Below are 13,075 nucleotides of genomic sequence, written 5' to 3' on the forward strand. Positions count from 1 at the left end.
AGAGGAGCTCATCTTCTATCATTGCGATTGTCTGGCTTGTACTTAGATTGGAGCTGCAAGTGTGAACCTTAAAAACAATCCACTCATCTACGGCTTATGTCTGGCTCACCTTAGGGGAGACATCACTGTCATTTTATGAATCTTTCCCCTAGGGCATAAGGTCTTTTTATTGATAATATCCTTAATTTAGCCAATGGTATAGAATTTAAAACATTTGAGAAAAGCAAAGTATACAAGTATAGGCAGGCCAGCTACGAAGCACAATACATGAACTGTTGACTTGTAAGATTAAACTCAAGTAACTGGACACCATGTACACAATGAGGTGGTAAGGGAAAACTTTCAATATTCATTGACTGGCTGAACCAGGCCTACCAGATTAATACATGTCACAAGGATGCCATTAAAATAGTATATGGTAGCCAGGGTCCAGCATTCACTGGACACCCTCAAGGCACGGCATCCAAGCCAAAGTCCAATGTCTGCTAGCTCTATACTCTGGGGATAGTAGTCATCTGGATCTTTTAACACTTAATTCCTCAAATCTTTTAAGTAGACACTTGGATCTCTGCCTAGGGGCTTCAGCTGAGGACCTAATCTCAGAATGCAGAAGGTCATTGACCAAGATGATGGTGCAGCTCCTTCCCTTCAAAAGCCGAAATGTGTGCTGCCCCCTAATCCATCAAATACAACACTCCATACCTCTTAGCACCTGAGATTGAACACACCTGCCACTGGGAGGCTACCAAGAGGGTTACACTCCCCAGACTCCAACCAAATCTATTCCAACACATCTACAACCATCACGACTCAGGGGTTTGGGCAGACAGTAAGATGATGTGCAAGAGTGCAAGAAGTAAAGGAATGTTTGGGAACTGATTGTGGTAGCAGTTGTACAATACTGCATCATGTAATCAAACTGGAATGATATGTGTATGAACTCCCAATTAGTAATCTTTTTAAAGGAAAAAAAAACAGTGACCTTAATATCAGAAAATAAAAACTGAGTGTCATCGAGCTGCCAACTCACAGTGTACCTATAGGTAGAACGGCCCCCTTAGAAATGTCTGTGACTAGGGGAGTGGAAAGCCCTAGCCCAGTCTTCCTCCCAGCGACTTTATCCAAACCAAAAATCCAAAGTCACTGCCATGGTGTCAATGCTAACTCAGTACCTTCGCGGTGGGTTTCCTAAACTATACCTGTTTCCGGGGGTAGAAAGCCAGCCTTTCTCCCTCAGAGCTGCTGGCAGATTCGGGATGGGGATCACATCCCATCAGGCCTCCCTGGTCCAACTCATAAACACCCTTTATGATTTCAGAAGTTGTGAATCTTTCATGGGGACAGGACAAATTGTAGTGTTTTTCTCCGTGGAGGCCCTGGTGGATTTGAACAGCCGACTTTAAGGTTTGTAATGCAACTCTTCACCAGACAGCCTTACCAGATAGCTCCGTCAGACTGCTCAGGGTTGGGATCTCCCCCAGAGGAAGCCTCCTTGGGATGCCAGATTCCAGTTCTTTCACTTCCCTAAGTTAGCCTTTTAGCCACCACCCAACTCCTCTGCTGGGGGTGGGGTGTGTGTGTGGAGAGAGCCAGCCGCAGCCTAGCTATGTTTACACTTCCCAGCTGTATCCTTCACTACAAGGTTCCAGCATTGTCGTCAGCAGAAAAGTCCAGGAGGACCGAAAGCACGTCCTCCGTCCGCTCCTTTCGCTCTGTGTCCCTGCCCGTCCATCTGGCTGTCCAGGTTCCCTTCGCCAGCATCCCTAAGCTTTCACCCGATCTCCACATCCTCCAAGAATTCGGAATCCGCTTAGCTCAGCATCCTGGCGTGACCTACAGGTGGAAGGGGAGGGGTCGTCCCGGGACGGGACCAGGGATTGGGTGTCAGAGTTCAGGCACCAGGAGCCCAAGGCCCTAGCCGGCCAGCCTGGGCTATAATTAGCCAGTGGGGATCTGGACCGGGATATGCAGCACATGCCCTCTGCCACGCGGGCCCTGGAGCGCTCCGGCCCGGCGGGGTAGTGGACTTCATACATGCAGCTTGCACACTCCCCTGCACTTGAGCGCCCTGGTTGCGCTGGGGTCGCCTAGCTGCTGGCGCCTGGGGGTGTCGCCTTGGGAGGATGGAGAAGGGTGGGACAGCAGGAGGGCCTGACGATTGACGGGTAGGACTCCTGTGGCCTCTCCTCTTCCAGCTGTGATCTGAGATTATCTCTCTGCCTGACTCCAGCCAGCCAGGGCCATGAGCCTCCTGGGCACTGCTGCTTGTCCCTCGCACCCCGGGCGCGCCTCCCGTCCCAGCCCGAAGGGCGGCCTTGACCTCCCTTTGTCCGCCCTGAGTGAGCCCTCCCTGCCTCCTTCCCCAGACCAGGACCCTTTCCCTCTGGGAGAGCCCACCTTGGCCCCGGGGCCCCTTCCCTCGCCAGCCTGGTCCCTGGAGAAGGAGGAAGAGGAGGAAGAGGATGAGGGCGATTGGGACCTGGCGGCGCCGCCGGAGGAGCTGTGCAGCGAGGAGCACCCAGGCCTGTTCTTCGCCGAGGCCCGGCGGCTGCGGGAGCAGGGGCTGCTGCTGGACGAGGAGGTGGCCATCGGCGGGCGAGTGTATGGAGCGCACCGGGTGATCCTGGCTGCAGTCAGCAGCCTCTTCCGAGACCGGTTGCTGCACGGCGGGAGTCCGCAGACCCAGCTCAGCCTCGACGTGGCCCCCCGGGCCTGGGAAGCAGTGCTGACCTTTGCCTACGAGGGGGTGCTGGGTTCGGCCCCGCTGCGGGATGTGCTGGCTGCAGCCGAGGCGCTGGGGGCGCCCCGGGTGACGGCTGTGGCCCAGAAGCGGAGCCAGGCAGAGGAGCTGCGAGAGAACTTGCGTGTCATCGAGCAACTGTACCGAGAGGGCGTCGGGTGTGACCTGGAGCTGGAGGCAGGAGGCTGCCTGATGAAGGGTGAGGAGGGTCTGTGGGCTTATAGGTGCCTGCAGGTGCGTGTGCTGTACCCTGGAGAGTGGGGTGTGCAAACTGTCGGTGGCATGATTCCCCACGGCCGTGGTTTGACACCTGCTGCAGACAGAATGTCCCTGGGGTGGCCTTTGGTGCCTGTCCTGACCCAATGAGGGTGAGACATGCGCAGTTGAGTTGTTTTCCTAGTTGTCCTGACAGATTTAAGCTGACCCACCAGTCTCTCTCGGGCTTCTCCAGTGCACAGCAACAAGGATTTTCCAGCCAGCTGGCTGGGACTAAGGGTACAATCCATGGCAGTGGAACAAGCAGAGAGTGACTCACTGAAATAGCAAAGAGCCAAAGGCGTTTGTTTCTTGTCATCCTCTATTCAGGAAAATAGATACAGGAAAATATAGTGAAGCCCAGTGGATATGCTCAGAGCGTGTCCTTTCCCCTCAGTGTGCTGAACATCGTGGCAGGTTCGTGGATCCTCGCAGCCACTGAGCTAGTACTGGTATTGTTTTGCCAGAATCTTAACACTGTCAGGCATGATGCCAGGAAAGCTAAGTAGCAAATAGTCGAAGTGTTATTAAGAGTCCAGTTGCTTCTAATGGGGGACTGGGTGCCAGGAATGTTCCACATGCCCCCTCTGCTAATTCTCACCGAAAGCTGGGGAGATCGGTGCCATTATCCCTAGGTCCAGGTAAGGACCGTTCCACTCAGAGAGGTTGGTCTGAGAACCAGATACCAGCCCACACCCACTGGGCCAGTCTGCTTCCACCAGAGTTGCTGCCTGTGGACACTGTACAGATACGAGACTTTTTTTTTTTTTGAAATGATTTTTTTTTTATTTTTTATTTTTTTTATTCTTTTTTTTTTTTATTTTAACAATTTATTGGGGCTCATACAATTCTTTTCACAGTTCATATATATACATACATCAATTGTATAAAGCACATCTGTACAGTCTTTGCCCTAATCATTTTTTTCTCTTTTCTTCTTTTACATTTTATTAGGGACCAGATACGAGACTTTAAGACATGTCCGCAGTCACCTAGCTGTTACTCATTAGAGAATTCAAAGGACAGCTGGAATTCCCGGGAGGAAAATAATCTGGAAAGTGTTCTTCCTGGTAGCACTAGCTGGAATTCCAAATTCTATCAATATCAATTCCTCGCCAGCATAGATTTGGAATTTAAGCATATGTCGCTGCTTTCATTTCCTTAAGAATGGTCCCAATGTATTGGTGGGGACCTGTCACTAAAAACAAGCCCCAGGGGATTCTGACTAAGGTTTCGGTGTGGTGTGAGTACTCTGTCACAGTTGTGTTTGAAGTGCCAGATTGGTTGATGGTATGGAAGCTGAAGCTGCTTATTCTGCTTGCAGGAATGTAGGTTTTTCTCAGAAATATATGTATGTTTGAAATCGATCACTGATGTTTACTACTTGGAAAACAACCAGCCAGTGCCTGCTGCACATAAAAAGTCATCTCCACACCTGCTGGCCTTTGAGAGGCTGGCATGTCCCCACGGGTCACAGCAGCCTGGACTTCATCAGACTTGTAGCTCGCCCTGTATGTGACTCACCTGAGAGGACTCCTGGCAGCTTTCTTCTGTTTGTTTCCTTTTTCACGACGGGTTATGAAGCGGTTTTAAACACATAATGAAGTAAACGTGACTATGACTATGAATGCCCAAGCACCCATCATGCAATTAACAATTAGCATTTCAATTATGTTTACTTCATCTCTTTGCTTTGTTTGTTTTTAGTTTAAATAGATGTCTGATGGTTCACTCATGAGTCCTTGGATATTTAGCTCTTATCAACAGGGCATTTTCTCATAGAACCATAGCAAATGAACAATAACTCCTTAGTATTACCTAGTCTCCACCTATATTTTCCCACTTTTCAAAAGAACCCCGCAGCAATCAGGGACTGACTGTTGTGTGTATCTGAAGCATCTTTAAAAAAAATCATTTTATTAGGGGCTCATGCAACTCTTATCACAATCCATACAGACGTCAATTGTGTAACGCACATTTGTACATTCATTGCCCTCATCATTCTCACAACATTTTCTCTCCACTTAAGCCCTTGGCATCAGGTCCTGATTTTTCCCCCTCCCTCCCCTCTGAAGCATCTTATAATCCAGTATAGTCCTGCGTTCCTTCTTTATGGTGGGTTCTTTTTTGTGTGTCTTTTTTCCCTATGGTGAGTTCTTAAAGACACAAGATTAGTTGAAGAAATAAGATTAGGCATCCTATGGAATGGTCCATTTTCTAGATTTGAAAAGTTTCCCTCAGGATTTTGTCTAACTGGTTCTTTCAGCTTCTCAATGTCCTATAAACACTAACTTAAATTTAAAGGCTAGATTAGATTTAGGCCAAATATTTTGGCCAGAAGACTCAATAGGTGCTGCTGTGCATACATCGCTGAGTGATCCCAGGAGCCGTAAGTGATTTGCCTGTGACTAGGACAGTTTCAGGGACAAGAAGGCCGTGTAGATGCAGCAGCGTGTTCATGGCAGCCTCGTGTCAGTGACTGGATGGTGATAATCTGCCCAGACTGCCACTCCATGGAAATGGTAACCAAATCACTTTCCTTATCTTAAAGAAGCCCTGCTATTGCTGTCGATTAGGTGTTGGGCAGCTAGCTGCCAATTTGGTGGTTCTAACCCACCAGTTGCTCTGAGGGAGAAAGATGAGACTGTGTGCATCTGTAAAGACTTCCATCCTTGAAGACCCTGTATAGGAGCGCCATGAGTTGAAATAGACTCAGTGGCAATGGGATTAGTTTGGGGGTTTTTTTCTTTATCTTTTTGTTTGTTTATCTTAAAAGGAGTAACTTGAAGCAGATGATTGTTGAAGGTATGTTTTTTTGTACTTTCATTGGGGGAAGGTATGATTTTGTTATCTAGTGCTGCTGTCAGAGAAATACCACACGTGAATGGCTTTAAAAAACAGAAATTTCTTTTCGAGACGTTCAGGAGACTAGAGCCCAAATTCAGGCTTCCAGCTCTAAGGAAAGAGTTTTTTTCTCTCTGGGGTCTGGGGGGAGGGACTCTTCTTTACACCTTGATTCCTTTGCAGGGTAGATTAGCAGCTTTGATTCTGAAGAGAGGTGCTGTGGGATTGGGAGGGATACAGGTATCAGCCCTACCTAGAAGCAGAATCTTTGATGTGGTGCAGACATGAATTTAGTCACTATGGATTAGTAAGCACGAGGAAACCCGTGCTCACCTTGCTCATTGGGAAACCCAACACTGCTTCTTGGTGACCTCCATGTGGCGTGGCATCTAGCTCCTCGGCTTGCTTGTTTGCTCAATCTGCTCTTTTATAATTCAAGAGATTGACTTAAGCCCCTCTACGCACACAGAGGGAGACTCTCATTACGAAGAAACCCATTCCCAAATGGGATTACAATCCAAGGTCTGCAAAAGGCAAACCCACTGCCACCACGATTCTGACTCACACTGCCCCTTTGGGCCAGATTAGAACTCCTCTGTGGAGTTCCCAAGGCTGCACTTGTCTTTCCAGGGCAGGCTGCTGCACCTCTCCTCCAGGAGATGGGTTCAAACCACCAACCTTTTGGTTGTTAGACCAACATGCGACCCACAGCACTATTAGGGCTCCTAACTACACAGGGGTTAGGATGTACAACATATTTGGGGGTGGGGGTGGGAGTGGAACACACAATTCATTCCACAACAGTTTTCTTTCACATTTCCCTTCTCAGGCATCCATGAACCATAGCGAAGTGGGAGCCCAACACAAGACAGCTGGGATACCTAGGAACTCTTGCATGCTGCATCTTGCCCAAAGAGATGCCACTCCCTTGAGGTCGGGCTCTAGTCATTCCGGGCTGTGGTGCTGCTAGGTTTCTCCGGTGGGTAATACCTTGGTTTTAGGCCTCAAATGAGAAAGAATCACGCTGAAGCCTGATTTGTAGTCCAAGTGAGTTTTTATGAAGGGTGGGGCAAGTTTCAGGTTTTACAGTCTCCCGAGAAGCATGCCAAACTGCGCCTATGCTGCGCCACACTCACCACTGAACACAGGCAACCTCGTGGGACTGCGCGCCCACACGTGGTGACCTGAGGCCGAACGGGCCCAGGAGCAGGATCAAATGAGAGGGGAGACTCCCCTCTGACCTGCCACTCACCTGAGTGGGGTTCCAAGAGACCAGGTCTCCTGCGGCCAGGGTTTTTCACACCTCTGACTGGGGAGGCGTGGCTGAAGGTCTTGGTTGACTCCATTGGCTGAATTAAGCCCACCTGGTGGGGTTTGAATTGGAGCATGCCCAGTTAAAGCCTTCATGTGTAACTACTGCTTGCCAAACTCCTCTCTGGGGGCTGTACAGGCATGGGACGAACAACTCCCACCCCCACCCCCGGTCCCTGTCTGGCTACCTAACAGGACCAATTTCCCACCCACAGGCTGGTGGGTGGCAGTGGCTCTTGCAAGTAAAAAAAAAGAAGAAGCTTTTCCAATCATGATACAGAAAGATTTCCATAAATGATACACTGCTCTTTTTAGCTTATTGTGTGTTTTCTTCTACCAAATGCTTTCTATAGCACCTCTCAACTCGATCTACCATGACTCTTCTACTTGTCTGGACCCAAAAGTCCAGAGCCCTTTTTTAGCCTCTAATGCACACTACAGTTTGGCCTATCGCCCTGGGTGGGTGGGTGGGTGTCCCTCCCTCCCCCCCCACACACACACATGGAGTCGGCATGGTGTCTGACCGCCTTGCCAGACCCCGCGTGTCTCTCTGCTTCCTCTGTGCCCGCCCCTGCAGTGCACCGAGCGGCCCTGGCCTGTGGCAGTGAGTTCTTTGGAGCCATGCTCCTGAGCGGGATGAAGGAGTCGCAGGGCGCAGAGGTGTCCCTTCGAACCGTCTCGGCGCCGGACTTGCAGCTGCTCGTCTCCTTTGCCTACACGGGGGCCGTCCGGGCGAGGTGGCCAGGCCTGCTGAGAGCCGCCCAGGCTGCCCTGCAGTACCAGAGCGCTGCCTGCCTGGCTCTGTGTCAGAAAGCCTTAGCCCGGAGCCTCAGCCCCGCGCGCTGCCTGGCCCTGCTCCCCCTGGCTGAAGCCCCGGGGTTGGAGAAGCTCTGGGGCAAAGCTCGTCACTACCTCCTCAGCCACCTGCCTGCTGTGGCCTTGTGCCCCGCGTTCCCTTCTCTGCCAGCTGCCGGCCTGGCCGAGCTCCTGGACAGCGACGCGCTCCACGTGCAGGAGGAGCTGGAGGCCTTTGCGGCTGCGCGCTGCTGGCTGGCTGCCAACCCGGAGACCCAGGAGTCCGAGGCCAGGGCCCTGCTGCGCTGCGTCCGCTTCGGCCGAATGTCCACCAGAGAGCTGCGGAGGGTGCGCGCGGCTGGACTGCCCCCGGCCCTGCCCCCAGACCTGCTGCACCAGCTGCTGGTGGAGGCTGAGGTGCCGGGTCAGGAGAGGCGCAGGGAGCCTGACCGAGCCCTGGTGGTGATTGGGGGGGATGGGCTAAGAGCAGACATGGCCGCCAGACAGCCATCCGCAGGGGTGTGGTGGGCTCGGGCCTTCCGCTGTGGCATGGGACTGGTTCGGACCGTCGAGTGGGGGCGGCTGCCCGCCCTTCCTGCCCCCGGGCGCTTCCGCCATGGGGCGGCGAGCCTGTCCGGGAGCGAGCTCTATGTGTGTGGAGGACAGGACTTCTACAGCCACTCCAACACCTTGGCTTCCACTCTCAGGTATGGGCTCCCGAGAAGGTGCGTGGGCAGGCCCCAAGGTGGGCAGGGGGAGACATTGCTGCCTCGAGTCCACCGCAGCCTCCTCGAATCACTCTTCTCATCTCTCGTCCACCTGTGCCCAGATGGGACCCCAGCCGAGAAGACTGGGAGGAGAAGGCACCTCTGTGCCAGGCTCGCAGCTTTTTCCCCCTGGTGGCCCTGGATGGTCAACTTTATGCTCTAGGTGGGCGCGACAATGGCGTGGCTCTGGCCTCTGTGGAGACCTATAACCCGGAGCTCAATGTCTGGAGGTAAGCAGGGAAGGGAGGTGGGGTGGGGGTGGGGGTTGTTCCTGAGATATTAGGGCTAGGCTAGGAGGTTTAGGGAGCCCTGGTGGTGTAGTGGGTTACCCATTTGGGCTGCTAACTGCAAGGTCAGCAGTTTGAAACCACCAGCTGCTCCCAGGGAGGAAGAGGAGGCTTTCTACTCTAGAAAGTTACAGTCTCCGAAACCCACAGGGGCAGCTCTACTCTGTCCTGTGTGGTTATTATGCTCAGATGGAAGTGACTTGGTGGCAGGGAGAGGGGACTTAGAATGGAAGGTGAGTTGCACAGGAGGGTTGCCTGATCTTGCCTCCGCTCTCCCTTAGGCCAGCACCTGCCCTTCCTGAGCCTTGCTTTGCCCATGCCGCTGCTGTCTTAGAGGGCCGATTGTACCTGAGCGGTGGCTGTAATGAAACGGACCCATACCTGGCCTCCTTGATGCACTATGACCCCAAACTCGGGACTCCAGGGACACTTCTGAGCCCTATGGGCGTACCTCGGGCTGGCCACATCATGGCGGCTCTGGGTGGGCGGCTGTATGTAGCAGGGGGGCTAGGTGAGACTGGGGATTTGCTGAGCTTGGAGGCCTATGAACCAAGGACTGATAGCTGGACTTACCTTGCACCTCTGCCCTCCCCCCACGTGGGGGCTGCAGGTGCTGTCCTGCAGGGGGAGCTACTCATCCTGGGGGGCTACAGTGACCGTACTTATGCCCCCTCCCACCTGATTCATGCCTATTGCCCTGGCCTGGGCCGATGGCTCTGCCTGGGGACTCTGCCCAGACCTCGAGCTGAGATGCCTGCCTGCATCCTGACACTGTCTACTGTACAACGTCTCACTGTGGGCCCCATCCTTCACCCAGCAGCCAAACCTGCTGGGTGAAGGGGGCGGTCAGGAAGGGCTAAGGAACCTGGTGGGGGGAGGGGAGGGAGAGTAGGCTTCATTCATAATACTTTTCTGTTATTCTTACTGGGTGAAAATCTAGAGCTCACAAACTGCTTGTGTGTGTGTGTGTGTGTATTAATTCCACTGCAAAGAGAGTGCTTCCAGAACTCCCTGGGAGAAGGGATCAGGGAATGAGAGGCAGTTGAATATCTGGGCAAAGGGGGGCCTGGGAGCAATTGCACCCAGATCTATGGCCCCTGAGGCAATTCTCGGGGGGCGGGGGGCAAGTATATCTGGCTGGCAAACAACGGAGAAGCTCCAGTAACCACAGGGCCATGAGAAAACAATCAGCAAAATAATTCTGACCCATGGATCAAGGAGAACCATGTGAAAAGGCTATTGGTGAACGAGTCTGAGAAGTCTTGGAGGAAGGACTGTAAACATTGGCCAGCTCTTTCCTCTTCCGGCACATGCTGCTTTCTACTCTCCACTCTCCAAACCTCCTTGGCAATGTTCTTTTTCGGGTCACCTTGAGGTCTCGGTCTAGGGCAAGGGATGGTATCATGGAAGAAGTCAGGCCTCTTTGCTCCCCTTTAAGATGAATTGAGGGACCACAGTGAAAATGAGACTATTGTGGTGTAAGGTTCCAAGTTCGGGGAGAGGTGGGAGACAGAGGAGTAGGAAGCAGAGAATCTGACTCTGTAAAGTTGTGACTCCCCCCCACCCCCCAACTTAATCCCTTTTCTCTGGAGTTTCTTGAATCCGGTTCCCTTTCCTGGGCCGTGCAGAGTTGATTCAAAGGCTTTCTTTCTCACTTTCTCTTCTCCTTTCTCCTCACACGACTATGGACGATTCACGGTCTCTATGCCAGGCACTTGGTGAAGTACAAGCAATACAAAGATCGGAGAGTTTCGGATCAGTAGGTAGACTTGTAAATAAACACCCATTTGTTGGCGCAAAGTCTAATGAGAGGGTTGAACTCTGCCCAGGACATCTTCTGTTGGGGAAGGCATCCCGGACTTGGTATGGATTGAGTCAGGTATGGAAAGGTGCTAGGGAACTGAATAGCCTCAAAAAGGAACAATGCATTCCCGACGGAGAAAAGAGGTGTCTTTTGCTGCACCAGAGAGAGAGGTCCTGGCTTCCACGGTCGCTGCAGAGATTCTGCTCCTGTTACCCTCCTCTGTTGTCCGGAGCAGTGGCTCTCACTTGACTCCTCTACATTTTCCCTGTGTGGTATTTCCAAGCCTGACTCCTGAGTTGCTCAGAGCAAGGAAGGCCTATGTTTCTGGGGGTTATTTTTATAGGACAAAGTTTCATCCCCACTGTTTAGGAAGACACTCAGGCACGATCTTATAATGGTGAAAGGAAAGTTAATTCACTTGTGCTTTTCTTCATTCTGACTCTGAAAGAACTTGACAGGCTTCTGTTTAGTTTTTGCTATCTTACAACCCTTTTTTTTAAAGTATGCATATCTCTATTTAAGACAGACTAGGATCATGGTTGAAAATGAAGGGTGAGTGAGATATATGAGATAAGAGAAGAAAGATTGAAGAGAAAAGAAATGAGAGAATTGGGTGGAAATGAGAAGCTATGAAGAACTGTATCTTTTTAGGGAGAATATCTATGAACACATTTTTTGTTTGTTTGTTTTTTATGATTGGTGCCCCAAAACAGAGTTAAATAAAGATTTCACAATGAATGCCTTTAGTCTGAATTTCTCTACTACAAAAAAAACAAACAAAAACCCACAGAAACACACATTCAAAATCACTTGCAACTTAGCTTCTGCACCACGCCACTAAAACCACACTCCTTTCGTTGCTGGCATGAGCTGCCTCCTGTGAAAACGAGGCTTCTCTGGCCATCCTCATTCTCTTTACCTTTCCACAGCAATCCACTGGCTTGACAGCTGACTCACCCTAAAAACTTCTCCCCGAACTTCACAGAAAGTGCACTCTCTGGACCTTTGCTTATTTCTACAATCCTAAGGGGTAGTAGAATGCCAAATGACAGTGCCCAGGCGATGTGGCTCTCTCCCAGGCAGAGCTGATAGTCAACGACCTAAAGGTATGTGGATGGATATGATTCAATTAAGAAATGTCTGATGTTCATTGTTATTATTTTTTCATTGAGGTTAGGGTGAGGAGAGAGGTCACTCATGCACTGACTGCCAGAGTTGACTCATAGCTACCTGATAGGACAGGGGAGAACGTCCTCTGTGTGTTTCCGGGGCTGTAACTATTGACGAGCGTAGAAAGCTCTGTCGTTCTCCTGAGGATGGAGGCAGACATCTGCTTAAATCAGGACACCAGTTGACGCGCCATTCTACTGTGTGCCAGGCCTAGCATAGGAAAGGAAACTCACTTCAAGCAGACTGAGGTTCAGGGTCATATCCCAATTCTAGAGGGAAGTAGAATGAGAATCAGGAAGTGGGACAAAACAAGTGGGCCTCAAAGGGCTACATTTTGATGAATGTAGAAAAGTCCTGAGCGCTTGTCTTTGGTCAATCAGATAATGAGTCAAAGGGTTGTTGTTTTTTTTATAACTCCATTCACTCCCCCTCCCTTCCCTAACCTCCTTTTATGAGCGGGGGTTCTGATATCCCTCCCACCTTTGCAAGGCTAACTCAGACATTGGATGGGACTGGGCATGCACATTATTATCTCTAGTACTCAACATGGTACCATTTGGATCTTTGTGTCCGATACCTAATTCTGGGTGTACCCATGTCCTTTTTAAAAACCTTGCCTTTTTGCTCCCCTTCAGAATGCACTCTTTCTCTATTATATGTGTATATATATGTACACACACACACACACCTCCTCAGTGTCACCTGGCTTCCGGTCTAATGTTTCCAGCAGCCTCGCCTGCCCTGGCTTGTACCATCAATGGCTCTGACTCAGCATACCTTGTTAGCATTATCGTTCGGCCTGTTTCTTAGACAAGAACCTGTGGAAACATCTTGAGCCTCTTCTTTATTTCTTTCTTTTCCCTCTTGACTTGTGTACTAATTTGACTCCTACTAACTGGTCCCTCCTCCGCCTGTTTTCTAGCAAATGCCCTGATGGTTTGGGTTCCAGACTACCACAGTGAAGCAAATATTGAAATAAATCAGAGAGTAGGAGCCCTGGTGTTGGAGTGATTGCAGGTTGGGCTGCTAACTACAAGGTCAGCAGTTTGAAACCGTCATCTGCTTCTCAGAAGAAAGACAGGGATTTCTACTCCCATAAACA

The 13,075-nt window shown here is 50.8% G+C and overlaps 1 protein-coding gene across 1 annotated transcript; it reads left to right on the plus strand.

Annotated features, from left to right (window-relative positions):
- The first annotated feature begins 540 nt into the window (after positions 1 to 540).
- Positions 541 to 11,528, plus strand: KLHL33 (kelch like family member 33). Its single transcript, XM_075530692.1, has 4 exons — positions 541 to 2,939; positions 7,728 to 8,652; positions 8,775 to 8,942; positions 9,281 to 11,528. The coding sequence occupies exons 1-4, from the start codon at positions 2,243 to 2,245 to the stop codon at positions 9,834 to 9,836; spliced, it is 2,346 nt and encodes a 781-aa protein (XP_075386807.1). The 5' UTR covers positions 541 to 2,242; the 3' UTR covers positions 9,837 to 11,528.
- The last annotated feature ends 1,547 nt before the right edge of the window (positions 11,529 to 13,075 follow it).

This window comes from Tenrec ecaudatus, chromosome 14 (genome assembly GCF_050624435.1).
Source record: "Tenrec ecaudatus isolate mTenEca1 chromosome 14, mTenEca1.hap1, whole genome shotgun sequence".
NCBI lineage: Eukaryota > Metazoa > Chordata > Mammalia > Afrosoricida > Tenrecidae > Tenrec > Tenrec ecaudatus.

Excerpts from the sequence above, each read along its gene's own strand:
- KLHL33 (XM_075530692.1), top strand. The coding sequence starts at position 2,243 with ATGAGCCTCCTGGGCACTGCTGCTTGTCCCTCGCACCCCGGGCGCGCC. Across the intron at positions 8,653-8,774 it reads ACCTTGGCTTCCACTCTCAG|ATGGGACCCCAGCCGAGAAG; the intron begins GTATGGGCTCCC and ends ACCTGTGCCCAG. Across the intron at positions 8,943-9,280 it reads CCGGAGCTCAATGTCTGGAG|GCCAGCACCTGCCCTTCCTG; the intron begins GTAAGCAGGGAA and ends GCTCTCCCTTAG.